The 24,051-nt window shown below is 41.2% G+C and overlaps 1 protein-coding gene across 1 annotated transcript in view; it reads left to right on the top strand.

The window, feature by feature from the left end:
• Positions 1–10,754, top strand: part of Umad1 (UBAP1-MVB12-associated (UMA) domain containing 1) — a 157,168-nt gene extending 146,414 nt beyond the window's left edge. The window contains exon 4 of the mRNA XM_034518898.2: positions 8,930–10,754. Within this exon, the coding sequence (XP_034374789.1) occupies positions 8,930–9,187 (258 nt within the window). The 3' untranslated portion in view covers positions 9,188–10,754. The remainder of the gene's footprint in view (positions 1–8,929) is intronic.
• The last annotated feature ends 13,297 nt before the right edge of the window (positions 10,755–24,051 follow it).

Here is a 24,051-nt window from a genome sequence, read left to right as displayed (position 1 = left end):
TTTGTCACCTTGACTGCGATCAGATACTGTGGTTCTCAAACCAGGGCCACATGTTGTCAGCTTGGTAGATTTAAGCCAATATAAAATGCCTAGTCGACCTGCTAGCGTAAACTCTTATTTCAATAGTTTCACCATCTGTATTTTTGGACATTCACTGTCCACCCAGTTGGCATTTATATATAGAGAACTGGCTAACTGCACATAAAATCCAGCACACACTCCAAAGTAACCGCTGAAGTTATTTCCTGATTGGCCTTTATTAGAAGCCAATTGGGCTTATATATTGATGATTTGATTAGATTAATATTGTCAGACTCATTTAAAAGAAAGAAAAAAGGAAGGAAGGAAGGAAGGAAGGAAGGAAGGAAGGAAGGAAGGAAGGAAAAACAGACAGACTAGTTTCTTTGTAAACATCACCAACAAAACTTGTGTCTGAAATCACACAGCACTACAGAAAATATTAGAGGATCATTAAGTCTAGGAAAGCTCTGGGTTGACAATTGGCCTGGGAGATTCCAACAGGAGTCTACATGAAAGAGGGGTGCAAATGTCTGGGCCAAGAGGTCAGCAGGAATCTGGCTGAAGATGAGTACGAATGCCCAAGAGTCTGTTTCTGTCCGGCTTTTGAGAGTGGAAGAAAAGGACCAAAGGACCATTGGTGCTCGAGAGAGTTCATCCAAAACGTGTGCTGAGGTTATGATGAAGGAAAGAGCAGACCTGCAGCTCTTGACAACACTGTCTTTAAAGAAATCAGACAAGAGGAACTGCAAAGTAGAGGACGAAGCTGAGAAACAGCAGGGAAGTCAAGAGCTCAAAGCTCAAAAAGGATCCTGGAGCCCTAAGCTACACACAGGTCAGAGGCAATTAGCCCTTGTGCACACCTGAATGGTTATTAGTGAAATCCAGTAGAGAGGCAGACATAGAAGGCAGGGATTTCAGTGAGTTAGAGTGAATGACTGACAGCCAGTGTCAGCAACTCTCCCTGTCTCATATAAAATGTAAAAGAAAGTTTGGTGGTAAGGTAGGTGACACCCTACTGAGTGATAGGTGTGAGGATTATTTTGATAAATGTCTAATTTGCTTAAATGAAAGAAGGGTGCAGAGATGTCTCCTGATGGGCAGAGCTGTGTCTCGGGAGAGCCGGGACAGTGAGCAGTTCACTGTGGATCTCAGTCCAGGTGCAAAACCTGATATGCTTCTGGGCATGGCGAAGGGAGGAGGTAATCCTCTGACAGTTCGCTTTTCATCTGAGGAGTAGGGGCTTCCTCCAGCTGCCCAGCAGTGAGAAGGTGATCTAGGGCCAGGAAAGAGGAGAAAGGAGGTGCGCATGCGTGTACACACACACACACACACACACACACACACACACACACACACACACACGCTGTAATAATGACAGGGAGGCCTGCTGGGAAAATGGGAGATGTCTTCAGGCCAGACATCATTACTGTTTATAGAGTAATTTTAAGCCTGCTTTTAAAAAAGAAATGGTTGGGTCAGCCTTTTGTGCTCTGAAAAGTAGCATCCAACACTGACTCTGCCTAGAATCTGCCCTTGCCTCCCTCACTCCTTTTCTGAAAAGCTCCTCTCCTCTGCCCAGTTCATCCCCACTTGAGCTGGCTGGTGTAGGTGAGTTTTCAGCTTCAGTCAGGCCTCTTTTCCAATGCATGGAAGAGACTACAGAATGGAGCAACAGCCTGCTTAACTTCCCCATCTCCTCATGTGCAGTGCGGAGAAAAGGAAGGCAGGTTGTTGTTGTTGCTGTTGTTGTTGTTGTTGTTGTTGTTGTTGTTGTTGTTGCTGTTGTTGTTGTTGTTGTTATTCTTGTTGCTTCAGCTGGAGTGCTGAGAAAAGAAAGGCAAGTAGTTCTTGTTCTTCTTCTTCCTCCTCCTTCTCTTCCTCTTCCTCTGTTTCAAGAAAGATGGGACAAGCAGGAAGCACATGTAGGTGGAAGTGGTAAAGGAAAAAGACAGAAAAGGGAACAAATACTGAAAAAAGTCGAGTCAGAATATGAACTAAAATGATGTCAAAGACCAAGAATAGGAGGGAGGTCAGAGATGGCCATCTCTCTAGCCTGTCTTCTTAGAAGGAAGAATCCCATCTTTGTTTGAAACCCCTTCTTGGAGTAGAATCTCTGGCCCCAGGAGTTAATGCTCAAGCTACTTTTTGTGTGTGGATTATTTTCTCCCACCTAATTTTTTTCTCTCTATGGCAGAATGTTCTAGACTTGTGCTTATTCCTGTCACCTAACCCCTCAATTAAAACCAAGTCTGGGCTAGGGGTGAAGCTCTGAGGTAGAGCACTAGCTTGCCAAGTTTGAGACGCTGGATTCCATATCTAATACCAAAAACTAAGAGTCAACTCCATGCCAGAAGCACACAAGAAACAAAGAAGGGTGGGTTTGGCTCCATTTAAAAGGTTTGAGTACTTAAATCAGGTGCTCCTCTGCTCATTACAAATGTGAGAAAAAAAGAAAATAGCAATATAATTTTTTCCAAGTGAAAAGAGCTGGTTTTGGGGCTTCTATGGTTGCAAGGGGCAGAGTTCAGTCCTATGGCGCTTTTATTAGCAACTAGGTTTACATTTATTAGCAAGTAACTAAAACAAAGAGGAAGAGGAGGAGGAGGAAGAGGAGGAAGAGGAGGAAGAGGAGGAAGAGGAGGGAGCAGCAGCTTCAACACTCTTCCTTTATCTGTGCTGTATCTTGTGTCACCTTCTGACCTCTATCCCCTGGTGTTTCTAACTCAGATTTGTCCCTGTACCTCACCCCACAGCTAGAAGCTGATGTAATGAAAGCAGATGCCAGCTGAAGCCAGAATAGAATGGATGGCTATCTGGGGAGATAAAATGACAGTGTTACTTGTTCAAGCCATTGTTCAGAGAGGCATGCCTTTTATTTATAGACATTACAGTCTAAAGGCATGGAAGGCCAGAGCTTGATAGTACCTTTTCTCTGTGTACTTGCTTCCTAAAACTATGCCTGATATGGCTAGCTGTTTTGGTTCATACCTAGTTGTATATTCTTTCAGTAGGTTCTGTTGCTTCTTATGTGGAGGTTGATTTCTTAATTTCAGTACATCAATATTTTGCTCTTCCAGAACTCTCTTTTATCTTTGCCTAAAGCATGAGTTGCAGAAAAGGGCAAACAGCTTCCTGTAATGCCAAAAGTCTTGGCTTTGTATTAACCAACATTTATAGTTTGCTTGGGAATGAGAAAAAAGATGGGTGTCAGTAAGTTTGCAAAGCTAGTACTTCCCAGTAGATTCCATGGTGGTGACTGGACTTTGGAGCTGGAGGAAATGTAGTTGGCTATTCAGATCCTGGAGTTCCTTGCTTCCAAACACCCAGGGAGAGGTTCACAAGAGTGCTGCTCTAGGGAACTGGCTGTGTAGCTCTATTCTTAGAGGATTTTTTTTTTCCTTCCTTAAATGGAAGTCATGAGAATTGTTATGGCCCTCACTTCTGAAGGAATTCAACGTGAATCTGGCCAGCCAGTTTTAACAGGTTACCTGATGGCCAAGAAATTGTGTTTAGAGAACCAAAAGAAAACAGCTTGTTGTGAGCGTGGTTGTTGGTGATATAGATAAGGACATTAATTTTCCCTGTGAGATTAAAAACAAAGCTTGGCATGCTGCGCTCCTTTGTAACAGTGTGAGGGAAACTGCTGCTTTGCAAAAGACGTTTCAGAGCTAGATGAAGGAACTCAGAGCCTGCAACCATGACCCAGCGCCATTTCCCTGAGCAGAAATAATCACAAAGCAGCCGTCTGAACATCGTGTTTGAAATGGTTTTCTGCAATTTGGCTATTAACCAAAAGGCTAATTGATTCTTTTCTTCTACCCCATTGTAGTTAACATACTAATTCTTCCTAGTAAAGATCCATTTCATTATGCAAATGTAAAAAAAATCACAAGACTCGTGTCTGAGTGAGGGTTGCTTTCTGCAGAGACCCTGTCTGTGCACCTGTTCCTGCCCTCAGCCCCCACCTCCACCTCCACGAGCTGCCAAGCTAGCGATTCAGTGGTGTGCTCTAGCTGGTCTGGGGCCCTTGAATTTTGACTCAAATTTTCTTTGCGACTTACTCTTGTTTGCCATATAATTTCTCTCCTTCGAGCTCTCAGCATGCCAACAGCAGCTGCATCATGGCACTCACCCTGCTGCCAAGAGGGCAGGCAGCCTCCTTGGAGACCGTACCATTGCACTAAGCCAACTGTTAAGAGATGGAAGCTGGAGTCCTACATCCAGCACAGCTGAAATTCAGATTGTTCTAGAAGGCATTTGGTAGATTGCTGTTAGTGGTATTTTCTTAACTAAATAAAACTTTCAAAACTTTGATTTAGGAAGAATTTCAGTCTTGTGCAGAGACAAACGGAATACTGTGGCACAGAATTCCCACATGCCTTGCTGTCTGCCTCAGCCGTCATCTTCCTGGGGATCTTTCACTGTCCGTGCTTTCCCCATGGCTCATCCAAACTGCTAGTAGACTTGCTCCCATGGGGTAAATTTATCTTCAATTACAGTTGCTTTTCCACCTCTTCTCAGTCTTTCTGCAGGATGTTTCTCCATCCTCTCTTCCAAACAATAAAAGACGTTAGAATCTTTTTCCTTCTACATTAAGCTAAAGTATGCTGTTTAGTGCTCACTGTTCTTTGCAATATCATCTCAGCCTGTCACAGCTCAGTTGATCTGGTGTCTTAGCAGAGCACAAGCAAAATGTGTAGGTTCGCAGGACAGAGCATTAAGAGACCATTGGTTTGCCTCTCCATTTCATTGCTGACAATCTGTATGTAGTGAGACATTTTAGATAAACGTCCTGTCTCATTGTCCTCTTACCTTTCACATAGCACACAACCTGCAGATCCAGTACGTGACCTCACTGAGTGTACACTTTTAAAGCAGCTTAGGTAGAGCCTAGCACCCAGGATGTGTTCAGGTCATGATAGCGGCTGTCAACATCATCACCATCATTACCAACCATTTTGTCTCTTATCACTCATTATACAGACTGGAGAGCTGAGGCCCAGAAGGCTGCCTTATCAGAACTTGAACAAAATTCCATATAGCCCAAGGGTTTATTCAGCTTACTTCTTGCTGTTGATCACCAAAGGAAGTCAGGACTGGAACTCAAGCTGGTCAGGAAGCAGGAGCTGATGCAGAGGCCATGGAGGGATGTTACTTACTGGCTTGCTCAGTGTACTTTCTTATAGAACCCAGGACTACCAGCCCAGGGATGGCACCACTCACAATGAGCCCTCCCCCCTTGATCACTAATTGAGAAAATGCCTTACAGCTTGATCTCATGGAAGCATTTCCCCAACTGAAGCTCCTTTCTCTGTGATATCTCCAACTTGTGTCAAGTTGACACACAAAACCAGCCAGTACACCAGATAAGAATAATGTTTAAAGGAAATACAAGAGGATTAGTAAATGCACAAATGGAAATAAATACTGCTGCTGGAGTTCTGTCTTCAGAGGGGAACTTGTTAATGGATAATACACCACCTCCTTAGTGAAAACGTTGGCGGTTCAATACTAGACAATAGTGTTCTGTGCTCAAGCACAAGAGAGGTTTGCCAGGTATGGTGGCTTATGCCTTTAATCCCAGGATTTAGGAGGCAGAGGCAGGTGGATCTCTGTGAGTTGGAGGGCAGCCTGATCTACATAGTAAGTTCTGGGACAGCCAGGGCTATGTAGAGAGACTCTGTCTCAAAACAAAAAAAAAGGGAAGGAAGGAAAAAAGGGAGAGAGGGAGACAGGAACAAGGGAGGGAGGTTAAAGTAGAAGGTGAGCTGAGCTGGTCTAGGAAGGATTTGCTACTGAGTTTGAGAAACAAGGAAACAGAAAAGGAGAGAGTCTGCATTTGCTCTGACAACCCAGCTAAGGGAACAGAGAAGCGAGGTATCCCATTTGCTTATTGTTCTAGGGTTTTCTATCACAACAGTCTAATCTAGACGTCATGATGGCTCTACCATCTTGATTTCAGTAACCTAATCCCTGACGCACATGTAATCTTCAGGAGTTTATGGTGCACACAGATACTAGTTCCTTTTAACTTTCTCCACACAAGCCAGCACATAGTGAGGGCCTTTACATGTCTGGAATAGCTGTCATTCTTAACTGCTTTCTGTCCAGTTGGCTGACCCTAGAATACTTAGCATTGTGAAGACAAGGTAGAGTCAAGGAGTTCAGGGCCTGCGCCCCTATACCTGTGTTTTATAGTAAGATTTCTCATAACAGGAGGTGCTATTATTGGTTTTCATTGCAGACCTTAGAAAGTTCTTTTGTATTGTATACCCATTCTATAAAATCGTTATGCAAATTAAATAAAGTTATGTGTATAGGGTTGGGTTTATGGGTAAGCAGTACTGGGCTCATAGAAAATAATGATTTAAAATTAAAATTCTCATAAATTATAAGATCACTCTTGATAGGTGTGTCTTAGAAGCTTTGTTAATTCCAAGTCATTCCCTAGACTAGTATTTCTTAAGGGCCCTTATCTAGACTGCTGTGGACACCTTGGGAAGAGGGCATTTCCTTTTCTACTGACCTTCCATGATGTTTTTTTTTTTTCCTTATGTCTTTTCTTCTCGTTATCTTTAACTGTGTCTCCCAATTTAAAATGAAAAGAAGCATTTCTTGACACCAAACACCTTTCCAAAGTCACCTCATGTGGCCCATTTACTGCTTATTCTCCAGACTTTGTCCAGCAGATTTCACTGGCTGCAGATTGAAATAATACTGAAAGCTTTATGTGATGTCTTTCAGGTGTCTCAAAGTTCCACCACCAACTTTCAGTGTTGCTGCCCAGACCTGCTCCCAACACTCTTCTACCCCCGTGAAGAGTGAAGGCTCCATTTTCTCATTGTTACGCCAAGAACTTTGGGTTGATTCTTGACTATACTCTCGTCCCTACACCAGCTCCATTTTGCTTGTAAATCCTGTTGAATTTACACTCAAACTCTAAAATTCAGTCATTTAATCTCACCTTTGCTGTTACAGCCGTAGTCAACATGGCAGTCTCTCAGTTCCCAGCTGTCTTCTTGCTTACTTTACAAGCTACCCTTCCTCTTACGCAAAGTCCACTGTCAAATGGTAACCAGAAGACCTGTAAAATATCTATTAGTGCACATCCTCTACACTAATACGCTCCTCAACATGTTTTCATCCAACATGCAACAGGATAGATGCATCATGTACACATAATATTGACTGAAAGATGCCAAAGCATCGATCCTGGGTGGTAGCATTCATTGAAAGTTAAAACACAGATCAAACCATTCCGTACTATTAGAAGTCAGGATGGTGATTGATGGAAGAAAAGATTGCAACTAGAAAAGAATCCTATGTGTGCTGTACCTTGCATAAGACCGACAACTCTTGTGCATTCCACTTGTAAGAATTTAGCAATTGCTACAGTGACATTGAATGTGCCCTCTCCTGTAGGTACTGTATATTTCAATAAAAGGTAAGATAGAAATGCTGTTTCTCTTCTATAAAATTGTTCTTCTTAGACAAGGAATCAGTCAACATTTGTCACCATTGGAATCTAAGCTCTGTCTCTGCTTTTCGTTCATGCAATGAGCAATTTTGAGCACTAGGGCCCAATGAAGGCATTTGGGAGATCAGTGAGCACCATGAGAGATAAAACCTCCTTCTGAGAGATGATAATTAGAAAGATTCACAAGCATATGGCAAGACACTAAGAGTAAGAGAGACAGAAAAAGAAGCGGGAGACAGGGAGAAAGAACAGGGTAGCATACATAAGCATACAAACCTCTTACTTAAGCTACCTTAAATAAGAGGAGAGGCTTCTCTCAGAAGGTGACAGATGGGCCAAGACCCATAGGGAAGACAGGCTGGGAGCTCAATGTAGATCTGATAGAAAAGCCTCCTGGGCAGAAGGAACAGAAGCAATGAGCTCTGGGAAGAAACAGCCTGGGAGTGAGTAACAGGGGCCAGGACATAGATTTGGAGAAATGTTGGCCAGGATAGACTAGGGAGGATAGCCAGTCAAGGCCTGTTCAAGGGGAGCCTGATAGGTCTCTGTGAAGATAAGAGGCATTCTATAAAGATAAGAGGTTGAAAACTAAAAAAGGACTTTGTTCTCAGAGATTATTTACATTACATTTCAGCCACTTGTAGTAGCAAGCCATTCATTTTATTGCTATACAGACACTTATTTCCTGTCCACTCTAACGTTAATGGGTATTTAGATAGACGGAGGGTGCTCTCAACATCGTATTCAGTGATTGCCTTTTGCTAAACTAGTGTGGACAAGATGCGTCAGTTTAAAAGAACTGTAAAGACCAAGGTACATGGGTATTTATGTGAGACTTTGCAGTACCATGCTGGTTCCAACCCGTATGCATGGTGCACAGGAAAGTCAAATCTCACATATGCCACACAAATCAGTGTGCTGTACCAGGAGTAGGCTTCAAAGACATCGATCACTTGACTTGAGTAGCATCTGCTTGAAGGTAAAATGCATAGAGAGTAGCAACTAAGAACTCACATCAGAACACCTAATAATATCTTAGACAGTTTGCCTTTTAGGTATTCCAAAGTAGACAAGGCTGATAGAACATTTCTCGAGGAAGCCAAGCACTGAGCAGAGCCTGAAAGCATCCGTGGGATTGTGGGATTTGTGAAAGCAGCGACAGGCTCTGGGGATACCTCAGGGTTGAGGAAATAACAGGAATGAGCTTTCGTTTAAGGGAGCCTTGGGTGGCCACTCAGAGTAAGAGCAGACTGTAGGAATTTTAAATCTTGTAGAGATTTGGATGAGTGTATCTCTCAAATGGGTTCAAATCTGGCAGCTTTTATATATTACACATCTCCCAGGCTTTCTGATGTACTGATGCCATATTTACCACTTCGAAACCTCACAGTTCATATGTTCTAAATGTTTTTAATGTATATGTATTTTTAGACCGGCAAAGAAGACACATCCATCGTGACTGTATCAGGCCCCGAAACAGGAAATCAGGCAGGCCAGGCTCTGGAGAACAGCTCACTGACAGCTGAGCTCCTGAGCGATGTGCCCTTCACCTTGGCCCCACATGTGCTGGCAGCGCAGGGCACCATCAGCGACCTTCCTGACCACTTACTCTCATACGATGTTGGCGACAACTTATCCCGATTCTGGTATGATTTCACTCTTGAAAATTCAGTCCTCTGTGATTTGTAGTCTTTGTGTCTATGCATACCCTAGCAGCTTTAAAGGAAATGAGTCTGCTTATTTTATTGAACCTGTTTGATGTTCTTTGTCATTTCACTCATGAAGGCCTTGAGGCAAGCAAGGATCATAAAATAAATAAAATAGCATCATGTTCATGGTTTTATCTTCAGAATCAAATGAATTTATATAAAAATTGAAGTCAACAATTTAATGAATGGAACTGACTTAGGAAAAAAATATGGATTCAGACTACTCATATTTGCCCATGTGATGGATCTCCAGTTGTTGAGATTATATGAGAATCGGGGGGTGTTTTTTGCTGTCTCTGAAGACACAACAGTGAAAAAGAAACAAAGTGTCCCTCAGTTTCCAAAGGTCAGCACCCTGAGCCTAGAGCAGAGCGGGTGTGCAGGTTCTGGGGTTCAGAGGAGGTTGTTTCCGCAGTTACTTCACAGTTGTTTATGAAGGAGGTCAGAAGAAAGCTTCCAATTTTTTTCAATGTCGATTTAGACAAACCAGTAGGGAAATTTGAAACTTCTCTAAAACACCAGTGATTCTTTGCTGATTCAAGACTGAAGGGGATGCTTTGGTTTTCTTGGACCCATGTGGCCCTCTCCACCCTCCTGAAGGATTGCTGTGTTCCTTCTCTGTTCTCATCCCTGCTGGGTGTGGCTGAACCAGTTTCTGGAGAACTGTCCCCCACTTCTCAGCTAGGCTGTCTTCTTGATCACATATGTTCCCAGTTTACAAGATCTGCATCTCCTTTCACCTCGTCTGCTTGCTAAGGAAAACATCTCATGGTGATATAGAGCATCGCTCATCAGCCCTAGTTAGAAATATGTTGGCCACAGTAGAGGGGCAGGGTTTTACTGTTAAACACTGTTTACTATGTAACAGTTTTAACTACTTCCAATATGAGGAGAATAGAATACTCTTTGTTTATTCCAAGTCAAACCGAGCAGGACTGCAGGACTGCCATTGGTCAGTCAGCTACAAAGAGAGTCAGTATATAGTAACAGGTCCATTTCTTTGCCATGAAAAATTTAAGTCGTTTCTTTTGATTAGTTATAATTTATTAATTCTGTGCCAAAGTTTTTTAAGTATATTTTTTCACAAAGAGAGTATCAGAAAAACTAAACACTGTGCAAAAAAAGTACAAGAATTTTACTAATTTTGATGTGTTGTGCATGCGAATTTAATAAATGTGGTCTTGATAAAGCATACTGTTACTTCTTTTACAATTAGCTTACCACATGAGATTAATAATTCAGTTAGGTCTTTACACAGTTTTCATAAAACATCTACATAGGAAATATGCCTTATTACTGACACAAATGTGAACATTTTGTAGCACTTCTATGATGGTACATCCTTTTTAACTATTCATGTTAATGTATTTTCAAACCTGAATGTAAAGAGGTTGTTCTTTTGTCTAAAATATGTGAAAATTTATATAATTATACATTTCATTCATATTTATGTCTGCCATGTTACAAATGTGCTTATAAGTACTGTTTGTCTGAAATTGTTATATTTAAGAATGTGAATTGAAATAAATGTTTTGATTGTTTTCAGATCCCCAAAATTGCTTTCATTGCATTACTAACATTTAAATACATCTATGAAGTTGTAGACTTCGTAGATGGCAGAGTTAAGTACATTGTGAATTGCAACTTGTTATTCTGTATATAAATCACGTAGCTATTTTAAAACTGAAACAAAGATTATAAATCAACCAGCCAACCAGCCAACTCCATTTTACCCAAGGGAAAACTGAGGCCTAGAAATGTAGATGACTTAAATCACCCAGTTAGTAAAGTGTATACTCAAAAAGTGGTGCCTTCCCAAATGTAAGCTGAACACTGCTGACACCAGTGAACTTCCCGTACTGGATGGAGAAAAGCTCATGAATTTTAGGCAACTGAGGAAGGCTGGGAGCAGATGAGGGGTTTCCCCAGGAAAAACACATCATTGGTTGTCCAGTGTCAGCCCTGAAAACATACATGCATGTATGGACTGAATGAATAGGTTATATTTAGGAATTATATCCATGTATGTATATGGTAACAATTAGTTGGGTCTTTTTAAAGGGTTTGTTTTTGACTTTAAGGAGTTGGAAGAGCTGTTTGAGAAGGGCTTAGAGGGAGAAAAGGGAAGAAAGAAATGTAATCTCAAAAGTTGAAAAATGTGTAAATAAGTTAAAACAACGTAGAACATATGCAGACAGAGTTGAGGCATTGCAGACAGCCAGAGAGTCACTAAGGACTTGGAATCTGTTCCTAACTTCTGGTGGCCTCCTTTCCCTTGCTTGTTAAATACCAATTTTTATACCTTGCAGAGATATGTTGAGTAGTAACAGGTGAATGCTAAATGCCCAGTAACCTAATGATTGATAACGTCATTGATCCTGTTAAAGGGACTGATCTCATTATATATACACACAGTACTGTAACATGATGTGAAATACATGTTATGTGAACTACTTTTGACCAAGATTAAAATGGTCTACTCATTTCTTACTCCATTCACCTCAGTAATGTCAGCAGTTTCTTCTGTCTTCTAAAACGCCATAATAAGCATGTACCATGGAAGAGCAGGGTCTTCTTGTGCTGGAAATCATTATAGGTATACAATATGTGACTTCACTCACCTGATTTTAAGTCCTAATATATTTAGGAAGTCACGTGTGTTTTTCCAACTTTCTTTAATGGCATTTGTACTCTTTCCTTTAAAAGTAGAGAAGTAATCCCAGCAAGTTTGCTATTTATTTAGTTAAATTATTAGCTCAACTTTTCAATTTGTGTGCCTAAAATGTTAACAAAAATATAATTTTTACTAAAAATCCTAGGAACCTTGCAAAAGGTCTTTGCTTTTTTAAGTAAATATCATTGATACTAACTTTTTATCCTCCCTCAAATAAAATAACTAAAAACATTATGACAGAAAATACTGTTTTCCCAGGAACATCATTGTTTTATAATTCTAATGGATAGGTGGGGCACATCAGAGAAATAATCCTATACCCGCTATAGCATAGTGGCTCGCCAGTCTCACCACTCGCCTCCTGAGAACAGCCGCTCAGCGATGGAATGCTGCCGGTGGTTGTCGCACACAAATGCTCCTTTCTGAGATTAATGTGCTATCGTATCAGTCGTGTCCTTGAGTAGCAGCCACATGCAGTGTAGTCGCATTCGATAGGAAGCTGAAGGGTGTTGTATCTTTTCAAGCCACTGAGAACTCTGGGTTCTTGGATGTTATCATCTTTTGAGCATTTGTGATACATTACTGAGGGCATGACCCGACTATTCCTGAGAAATCTAAGACTCCAAAAATAGGGCTGACTACATTTGGCTCTAAAGATGGAATATTCTTATGTTTCAAGAAAGTTACTCGTGCCATATGGCTTGGCGGATGGATGTGTGTGAGCAGGAAGGAAAAAAAAGAGATTTATTTATTGATTGATGGATAGGAACTCTGTTACGTCAGCATAGCAGAGTGTTAATCTTGCAAATTCGAATAAACTTTAAAGCAATTTTATATCTATAGAAACATGACAAAGATAAGGAAGGAGTCCTTCACTTGTCCCCTCTTGTTGACATCTGTCACAGTTAAGGAACCAACGGTACAGCATCCAACACACACTTTTCGGATGTCATAGTTGTTTTCCAGCATCTCTCTCCTGCCAAACTTTCAACTGCAATTTATTATCTTCCCATCCTCTCCTTATGCTCCTCAGCGGTTTCTCTCCGGTTTTTTGTTTTTTTTTTTTTTTCCCTATATTGACAATTCTGAGAAATACTAGTCAGGTCTACTGGAGATTTGAATACAAATGGTCCCCATAGGCTCATATATTTGAACACTTAGGAAGTGGCAGTATTTGAAAGGATTAGGACCTGTGGCCTCACTGGGGTAGGTACAGCCTAGCTGGGAAAAGGGTGTCACTGGGGGAGACATTTGAAGTCTCAAACGCCAAAGCCAGGCCTGTGGCTGTTTTTCTTTCTGCTGCCTGCGAATCCTAGAACTCTAAACTTGTCCAGCACAATGTCTATCTGTATGCCTTCATGCTCACTGATAATGAATTAAAAGCTCCAAAGCTGTAATTAAACCCCCAATTAAATGTTTTCGGTTTTATTTTATTTATTTATTTTTTTAATAACTAACTGTTGTGGAGGCCGTGGCACCTTTCTGCAGCGACAGAACACTGATTCGTGTGGCACGTGCCTGTCTTCAATGTTGGTGCTCAGGAGGTGGCACAGGAAGAGCTGTGTGAATTCCAGGCCCACTAGGACTGCACAGAGTGACCCTATCTCAAAAAACAAAAATGTGAGTGTGACGTCACCTTTCAATGAGAGCATGTCAGTTCAAGGGTAGATGCTCTAAACCTGACCGGTATTAACTTGGGCCACCTGGCCAGGATAGGGTTTCCAGGGTTTTGTAGCATTGTCCTCCAACATTGTTTCCTCCAGCCTCTGTAGCTACTCTGTTCTGTGGAATAAAGCACAGCAAATACCCAACGAACAGGGAATTAAACTCCCATCTTCTTAAGGAGGGGGCATATTACATAATTATCTGGCCTTCTTCTGTACTGAAAATTTATCTGTTCACACCCAGTTTGCTTTTCTTACCAATTACTTACATTAGTCTGAATTCATGAATATTCTGTCTTCTGTCCAAAAATAAATTAGTGGTGGCCCAGGGACATATGCACATTTTTACAGAAGTTAATAGAATTTGAAACATTTTACATGAGTACCATCTGATGTTGGATATCATGTTCGATTTTAAGAGTCCTTCAGATCCCTCTTCCTGTAAATACCAAGTATATAACTCTCCTTACCGTGCCATGACTTTAACTGTGTACACAGTCACAAGTCACATAAGGACATATTGGCCAGTAACAGGCTGCACAGATGGCGATATGAGGTCTCATAGGATTGTACTGGGGCATTCCTGCTGGGCCTTTTCTATGCTACGTACAGTGATGCAACTGCAGTTGTGTTACACAGTAGTTGGTGGGGTAACATGCAGTCCAGGTTTGTAGCCTAGATAAGCAGCAGACTCTCCCCATCTAGTGTTCTCTATGTGCACTCTGGGATGGTCACACAATGATGAGGTCATCTGGTGGCTCGTGACTCAGAACACATCCCGACCCATGACTGTACAGAAGACCTCAGGCAAGTGTGGCATCATAAATGGAGCCCACTGTCCCACCTGTTACCTAAGATGGTCCTATCATACACAAAATGCCGTCCTAAAGCCAGTGCTGTGTGAGATGACAGAGTGACCATTTTTCTCTCTAAGGAACCAACCAAGAAATCTCATGGCACCCGGGCTCTTCTCTCTGATATGAGCTATTTGTTTAAAGTAATAATCAAAGCAGAAGCATGGCTCCTCAATTGTTAAACTTATATCTTATCTTCTGCCTGTAAGAGTGATCGGGAGCAGGGAAACGAAGTTCTGTCTCCTCTTACAAGAGAGATAGCCACGAAACTCCACCTCTGATGAATGAAAACGTACTATGCTAAAATGGCATTGATCCCGCCCAACTTTAGTTATATCATCCTCGAACCAACTGTGATGTAATTCTTTGTCAAGAATTTGCTCAAACCTAATTTGTACCCTTACAAATTCCTCACTGTCAAACCTGAAATAAAGGATAATTGCACCCAGAATGTCCATCCACAGCTACCTCTGAACTGGCTTGGCACTCACCTCCCATGTAGAAAGGCTCCATTCAGAGGCCAGTCAAGGAGACTGGCCTTCAGCTTGGCACTGCTGCCATCGAAGAGTTCAGAGTAGCCATGGCATGGGCAGTAACACTAAAGGGTTAATTAGGGAGAGAAGGAGCTGTCATGTGGATTTCATTGTTGCTGTGTGGTTTTCCTTTCTATCTTGCTTTTTAAAAGGTGTGTACTTTGTTTTGTGTCTTAAAAATTGAATGTTTTTTCACAAAATAGCTAAGAATATTTAGGAAGCTAGCAAAGAGTGGCTTTATTTAAGAACAAGGGCCAGACAGAGCTGAGTTCTTCACCTCCAAGGTACACTGCACATTGCAATAGGCGTTCTCAAGACAAAAGCAGAGCACATGGCAGCTGACAAAGCACGTAGCAGTCGGTCTGAAATGAAGCCTGAATATTCATTGTCCTCCCAGAGTTTCCCCTTGTCACAGATTTGGACTCTGAGGAGACTTCCTGTTTATCTCTACACGTATTTGAACCTGGAACAGACTGTGGTCTTCTATCTCACACTGTACCAGCTGCAGCTGCCAATTAACACAGCTTAAAACAAGAACACTACCATACTACCACCACCCCTGCCTCTACTCCTACAGAAGCATGGCTCGGAAAATTCCCATGTTTCTACTTGAACTTGGCATTTCAGTTTTGTCATTGTGAAGGCATAGGTAGCGATAGATAAATACAGAGAATGGCACTGCTAAGAGCTGTAAAGAACCAGTAGTCTGTGGGGTGTGAGAAGCAGATGTCTCTGCCTCCGTAAGTAAATATACTCTTCCATTTTTTTTTTTTTTTTTTTTTTTTTGCCTGCCCTACATTCTGAAATTGAAACTGGATGTCGTGGAGGAGGAAGGTATCTTCACCCTTCACCTTTCATCTTCATTAGTTTCTTCTAAGAAGGAAAACTTAAACCATTCTGGCCACTGTTGTTCCCCCTTTAAGAAACTATTTCAGAAACTGGAGATACTTGTCTGGAATTCTTGAACTCAAGAGTCAAGGGGGATTACTAGTCTGAAGACAGCTTGGACTCTAAAAATACTAAGAGTGGCTGAGTAATGAATTAAAACCAGTGTGCTTTACAAAACATTTCATCTTCAATATATAACAACAGCTAGAAAGATTTTTGCCAGGCTTCATTCATAATTTCTTACTATAAAAAAAAAAAAAAGGTATGTGCTCACTTCAGTAGCACGTACACAAAGACAACAGATAGACTTAGTAAGCTTTTAGAACCCCAGCTCCCGTTCCATCTCAGAATCTGTGATTCTCTTGTTGATGTTCTCGTAGATCTGTGCTTAGCACATAACAAATCCACCTTTGTTAGACGGATAAGTGAACCAAAGAAAGAAATCATTGGGTGTTTTTGAATGGGGTTTTCCAAAAGCAGTGTTATTAGTTACTTTTATCATGGCTATGACCACATGCCTGACAAATAGCTGAAGGGAGGAAGGATTTCTTTGAGCTCATAGTGATGGGGTCACACAGACTGTCAACGTGAAGAAAGCATGGGGAAGGGGAACAGCTTGCTATGTGAAAGGGCTATATGGCACTGTTACACCACGTTGGGAGTCTGGAAGCAGACAACTAGGGCCAGAACCTGCCAAGCTGTAACCCAAGCGATGTCCCAACTCTGCTCAGTTCTCTCAGCTAAGTCTTATGGCTAAAACCTCCCCAAACAGTTCCATCAGCTGAGACCCACTATTCAGATGGATGAGCCTGCAAGAGACAGCTCGCATTCAAACCATGACACAAAGAAGCAGAATTGCAAAACTTGCAGCTTTCTGGCCCGGATAAAAGCTGCATCGGTGCAGCTAAGAATAACACATACCTGACCAATCCTCTAAGCGGGGTGTTTAGGGTCCGTCTGAGGGTAGTTTCCATGTTTTTCAGGTTGTTTTCCTCTGCCCATAATGCCTGTGTGTGATGAGCGCTGACTCTAGACACTGCAGTGTGTGCTGGTGTTGTGGATCGCACTCCCCTCCCACTTTCCCCATGTGTGCTCTTGGTTGTATATTCTCCTGTCTCAGAATTTATTAAATCATATCTGACTGGACGGGCCTGCTTTTGCTTTTCATGTGTTTTTCTTCAGGTACATGCTAGCCCACGTCTGGTGCTCTTCCATGCTCCTGTTCTAGCCTGTGCACTCCTCTGCACGATTCTTCACAGTTTTTTTTTTTGTGTGTGTGTCTGCTTCATAAGTCTAAATGGATCCTCACACACACATTCCCATGCCTGACATGCCACCTCACACCTAGAGCGTGCTCGGCAAGTTTGTAAATGAGGGAAGGTGAACGAGTCCATCACCATTTAAGAAGAGGATGAGGTCACATCCTCTCTGATCACTCTGATGAGAATTTGCCTGTGAGTCTGTTAGAAGCTGTAAGCATGTAAAGTTAATCCTTCCTTCCTTAATAGTCTCAGATTTAGCTAATATTCTCCATGGCATCCCAAAGTGCCATTTTGTTGATTAACTGTATCAGCAGTGATATAATAAAAATACATTGTGTGTATCAAACCTTTCAGATGGCATTTTAAACTTTGATATATGATTTACTGTGAATCTGTGTGTTTTTTTGTTTTTTTGTTTTTTTGCATTTTATTTTTTAGCTTCCTTCAGTGTTTACCTGAAACTTCTGTTTTCTTGTAAATCAACGTCAATTAATACTAATTAAATCCAACTGTTTGTTTTAATCCATGTAGTTTTGTAGATTCAAATATAGCATAAAGTAGAATGCCAGATGCTTTGGTGGACTGCGACAGTCTAGATTTTATTAGTTTGTTTGTTTGTTTGTTTTTTAACCAAACCTTACTGAAGAAACTGGAAATAGTGTTGGTTATGTAGCTGACCCATAGGTTTAGAGGATGCTTGAATTTTGCTCTCATAGTGAAAGGATTACCTAAAGAAAGAAGACTCATTTTCTAAATGAACACAGACTTTGAAATACACTTTGGTCCAGTCATTTGACAGATAGTTTACTGAATTTTAATTCTTATATTGCTTGATCGTGACATTGTACTACACCAGTAAACTGATGTCTAACTAGCGTGGTCATTGCGTTAACTCTTTGTACCTCTAAGGTCCCCATTGTCATATGGCCTCCCTTTCCCTAGATATAAGGGTGCACACAGACTATAGCAGCCAATCTTTTAAATGCTTCATTTAGCCCATAAAAGAAAATGGGGTGCAGGGGAACCCTCTTACACTTGCTTAACAAAACCCTTTTCTGTAATCTAAATAGGAAGTTGCAATCACATGATAGCATCCATAAGTCATAAAAATCTTTTATTAGAAATGATTTTCACAAGTGTTCTCCAGCCCTGAACATTATAAGTGGTGTCTTAGTCTTTATTTCCTTCCTTTCCTTGATTAAAATACTATGCTAAATGAATACCAGGGTCAACTGTTTCCTAATTGAAGGGCTGTCTGCTGAAACTCTTTCTAACCCTTCTTGAGTTTATCACCTGAGTCACTTTAAATGCTTCAGGCCACACTTGCCAGTGTTCTGCCAGCAGAGGTACACAAGCAAAACTGTCCTTAGATGAAGCAGTTGCCTTTGGAGTAAGTATTTTCATTGGAGCTTTTTTGGGGGGAATGACTGTGGCCTAGACAGGTGTTATCTTTCACATGCATGCTGATAAAGACCTAGCTGCACCTGTCACCATCCTAAGATGGAGGACCTCAAGGCCTGTTTTTGTTCACTAACACATGCCATATCCTCCAGCCCAGAGCATGCTTTGTTGAACTTGTTCAAGTACAAAGTGCCAGAAAGGTAGCATGCACTTGACAGGATGAAACCTACAGAAGATGATGTCCCCATCCTGAGCACGTGCCATTCCAGAACATGAGATTGCTGACAGCATTGATGACACTAACTTCACCACCAAGGCAGCTGTGTGACCATGAAGCGCCCAGCAGTTTGATGACTGACGGCCATGAGAAGACTTGGAGAACAAGGTGTGATTGTTTAGAGAATCCCAAACAACTTTGCTTAGGCTGTTTATATTTTGAGGAGAAAACAAATCTACTTTGCCTAGAGGGCTTGTTTTGAACTGCAACAAGACATGACAGGAATGGTTAGGTAGTGGGGAGACTTCATTGAGCACCTTTCAGCATCTAGGAATGTTATGTGCTTATTGGATACTAGTCTGTAAGGAAGACCTCTCTGCTACCTGTCTCTTTTAGGGTACCACTAATAACCGAGTGTGAAGTCCCATGGACCAGGTGGTACCCGTGTCATAGAGCATCCTAAGCACATCCCCACATCCATCTCCTTTTTGGTTGCACTCCATCCCACTGTCCATGTCATTTCTGTTCTGCCTGAGCACATCAGATGCTCTCCAGGAAGAACGGCATTTGCCTACTATGTCAGAAGTCCACAGCATCCTGGTTTTCTCAGTTTCTCCTACTTGTTTCCTGATACTATGACAGAGTTAGATACAATCCTAATTATAAGATTCATAGGGGAAAGCTGGTAAGTATAATCCACACAGTGACCACTTGCAGTGACTTGCAGGTGGCATTCCAGCTGATGGACCTCGGAAGACTTTCACTAGTGTGAATGAAATGTCTTAGAGGAAAAGTTTTGTTCTGATAGCAGTAGGTGCCATTACCAGTTTCCCACGTCTTTTCTTTCCCTGTTTAAATGTGTGTGTGTGGGGGGGGGGTATATTGTATCCCCCTCACATGAGACCCTTTCCTCAAAGCTAGGCCTCTGCCAGCTAAGGATGGCCTGTGGTGCTCCTACATTATCCACATTTGCCTACTCCTCTTTGCTAGCCACGGTACTTGGAAGTACATTTCATCTCACAAAAAAATGAGCACTCTTGGTAGTACCGGTCACGACAGTATATGGAGCTTGTCTTTTGAGCACAGGATACATGAGAGCTTCATAAGGTGGATGCCTGCTTGATTGATAGCCAGGTCAAAACAATAGGCCCAATACTAGAAAAGAAAAAAAAAACTGAAGCTCAGGACTGATTACAAAACTATTTTGTCCTTATATAAAATATGTATTTGTGGTTTTGTGGCTGTTCACGTGGATGCACGTGCGTGATTGCATTTGTGTAGAGGACAGAGGACAACCTTGAGTGTTGCTTCCTCCTTTTAGGACAGGGATGGGGGATCTCTCTATGGTCTGGGGCTCTTTGACTCAACAAGGCTGGCCAAGGAACTCCAGATATCCTCCTATCTGCCTTCCCAAGACTCAGATTATGAATGTGTGCCACCACACCCGGCTTTTAAACACATTCTAGGGATGGAACTCAGTTCGTCATGTGCCATAGCACACAGACACGTTACTACCCTCTAGCCCAGAAATGGTTAAGTGCTGCCTTCCTTGTTCTTCAGTTCTATAAGTTTAATTATGTACCACTCCAGCTCAGGTTAGATGTATATTGTTTCTACCATAGATAATGCTTAATAAATTCCATATGAATGGCCAGACGGATATATGAATAGATGGATAATTGAAGTGGGGTTGTGGCTGCCTGTTATCCTTGCAGAACAGCCACCAACACTACAATTACTGTTTTCTTGGAATTACACAGTAGTTTCTAATGATGGTTTTATACCAGGATACTCACATCCCATTCTCTTCCTCGTGGAATAAAAGACAGGTTACAAAAGTGGATGTGGTGGCTTGATATTTAATGACAGATTCGGACAGATTTTAGCTTACAGGTAGGAACTCTTTTCCAGTGTGAGGCACAATTCTAAGTGCTTTCTATGTATTATCTTCTGAAAACTTATTATGTGTCAAAGGTAGAAAGGATATGAGGGCAATCTGGCTTCAATATCCATCACCTCATTGACCACAGAGTTACTGGGACTGATCTGACAAGATGTGTGCCCCCGTCTTCCCCATCATTATCCACATGCATTCCTCCCAAGGCTGCACATCTCTTCAAAGGGGCTAACCCTTCCCAATAGAGGAGGGCTCTTGGTAGATCAAGGGTAAGCAAGTACCAGCACTCTCCTGACAGAAGTTCCCCAAAGCCCTCATGGTCCAAAAGGGCAAAGCAATTCATCTTCATCAACCAGCAAATGAACATACAGAATTCAGTGTAAGCCTACAATGGGATATTGATAACCCCAAAGGGTAAAGCTCTTATTCATGCTGTAACATTGAATGAATCATAGAACATAATAAATAAAATCAGCCAGGCACAACAGGAAAAATACCGTTCTACTTACATGAAATTAGATAAGAAAATTCAGAGAGCTGGCAAGTGGATTAGAAATTATGGCCGGGTGGTGGTGGCGTACGCCTTTAATCTCAGCACTTGGGAGGCAGAGGCAGGTGGCTTTCTGAGTTTGAGGCCAGCCTGGTCTACAGAGTGAGTTCCAGGACAGCCAGGACTACACAGAGAAACCTTGTCTCGAAAAACCAAAAAAAAAAAAAAAAAAAAAAAAAAATTATGAAGGATGTAAGTGAGAGCAAAGGAGAGTAAAGGATGTGGGAGGTAGTAACTGTGTTGGATACGATGTTGTCCAAAAACATCGTAAATATGATTGTATAATTATATTGAACTGTATGTTTAAAATTACTAAAATAGTAGATTTTTTTTTTTAGTTATACTTCATACTAGTTAATTTTGCTACAGTTTTAAAAATAGTAAAAAAAAAAAGTCATTTGTATATGTGTAGATGTTTGGAAAAATAGGAGTCCTATGTTCAACACAATGAGCACTCTGGGTATCATGGCTTTGGTCAGAGCTATCATCTCCATGGGTCTCTTGGATTTCCTCAAAATGACATCAAAACAATGCCTACTGTAACTAACTCTACCTGCGCTGTCTACATTCAAGGTAGGGAGAGGAGAACGTAGTGACACCAGCTACCATCGTTAATTTCTCTTTTAATTCCACCTATATTATTTCTGGGCATTGGGCACATCACAGGCTCCAAGAGACGGGGGACACCAGCAGAAAGGATACTTGCTCCATAGAGCAAGAAGTGTTTCAGGGAAAGAGGAACCTTTTTGTTTTTCCTTAAAATGAAATGACATGGGAATTATGGGATAGGAAAGGTGAGTAGCTTTTGAGTCTGCTGGTGGCCTTCAGTGGACACGTCCCTCTGGCTGTTGTTCAGTCACTCACCATCTCAGTCCATTTACTACCATTCTCAAATAAAACACACTATTCGAATCTCATCAGTTCTTTCAGAAGATGTCTTCAATAACAAACCTACCCCTTTTTATATCAAAGGGGTAGGCTTTTTAAATTTTCTTGTAGGAAACAAATACTTCTAGAAATACAGCATTCTAACCCTTTCCATTATCAATAGTTACTCAAATCGCAGAATAGGATGCTATCCAAGAAAAATAAATGTAAGGTTGTTAATATTTCATTAATTCCATGAGAATTTTCTACGTGAATACAAGATGCTTTGATAATACTCACTCTCTCCCTCTTCTCCCTAACCCCTTCAGAATCATAAGAATTGATAGGTCTATACTCAGATCCTTGACTTTGGACAAATTGTGTTCAAAATTTTGTAGGGACTAAAGTTTCTAATCTTTGAAATAGAGATAATGTTCACTTTATAGTATTGAGATGTTAATTAAAGAAGATACTGTTTTCAATGATTTAACAGAGAGCAGAGCACTGAGTAAAGGTAACACATGGCAGCCACTGGCTGAAAATCATAGCTGAAAATGCTATTTAATACAGCAACTTTGTTCTCATTTCAAGCTATCAGTACATGAAGCTATCAGTATATGAAGGAATGGCCCACATCCATGTGATTGATCTGAAAAGTACCACTTCCATCAGAGGTTGCCGTAACTGAATAGGCTAGGATTCACTGGACCTGTTGTAAACCAAGCCATGGTTCTTTGTAAAGCACAAGATGCCCACAGTCCATCCAGAAGAGAGACAGACTGGACCTGTCCCTCTTCACAACATTAATATTGCCCACCACTTAGAGTAAATCCCTTAATACTTGTTCATCAGAATCTTCCTTGGGAAGATGGTTCTTGCCTTTTTTCCCCTTCCGGGGTCATTTGAAGAAGTCAAATCTATTCATTATTTAATACGAATTTTGTATAAACCAGACTATGATAGAGTCCCTATCCACACAGAGTGGGTATACCAGTTAGTTACTTTCCTCTTTGGTACAACCAAACACCTCATAAAAGCAACTTAAGAGAGGAAGAGTTTGTTTTGGCTCTCAGTTCCAGGGTACAGGTATCATGACAGTAGACATGGCTGCAAGCCCTTGGGGTGGCTGGTCACCTTGCGTCTTCCCATGAAGGAGAGATGCACACTGTTCTTCAGCTCAGCACTGATGTTCAGCTCATGTTTTCTTTCCCTAATTCAATCCAGGACTCCAGCCCATGGGGTGGTGCCAGCCATTTTTATTCTGAGTCTTCCCGACTTATTTAACCCAGTCAAGAAATCCCCTCACAGGCACGCGCAGTGGTTTGTCTTCTAAGTCATTGTAGAGCCTACAAATTTGAATGTATTAACCATCTCAGTAAACATCCTTTCATTTTGTCAGCTGGCCACAGTGCCCTCTTATTGGAAATTCTTTGTTTGGCTCAATACATTGCAAACACTAGGAGGAAGAAAGCTCACCACTTTTTGTCCTTTTCCAAAGTTCATCAACTTGAAATATAACTTAAATGTTATACTGGTTGGTGTCCTTCAGAGAGTAGTGTTCACTGTTGCCTGGGGGTCTCAAATGGGTAGTTTAAAATAAGAATTGGCTATACTCCAGGGCACATGATGCAATTGTCTACTGGTTTTAGATAAATTATTCAGAGACAAGTTGGTTACTATCATGGATTAGACTGAGATAGACACTAGATCGTTTTTGAGAATGAATAAAATATTTAATTTTTTTTTCTCTTGAGAATGGCTTTACTGTTTAGTTAAGTTTTTTTTTTTTTTTGAGGCACTAAAACTGTAGTTAGGGGTGGGGAGAGGGAATATATGATTCTGTAGTTTATGCTTCTGACACTTTTACCAACTATTAAAATATATGTAATGTATTAATGTTAAGGAGGCACAAGACAATCATCCATAGCTTTATTTTATATCTCTTTCTCTTTTTTTATTTTGTGTTTCTTATATCTATCTGGCTGTCATCACTTCCTTAGTGATTACTGTGGTTTAAAAATCACTACAGCAACTGGC

The sequence above is a fragment of the Arvicanthis niloticus genome, chromosome 15, assembly GCF_011762505.2.
Source record: "Arvicanthis niloticus isolate mArvNil1 chromosome 15, mArvNil1.pat.X, whole genome shotgun sequence".
Taxonomy (NCBI): domain Eukaryota; kingdom Metazoa; phylum Chordata; class Mammalia; order Rodentia; family Muridae; genus Arvicanthis; species Arvicanthis niloticus.
This window is presented reverse-complemented; position numbering and strand designations above follow the sequence as displayed.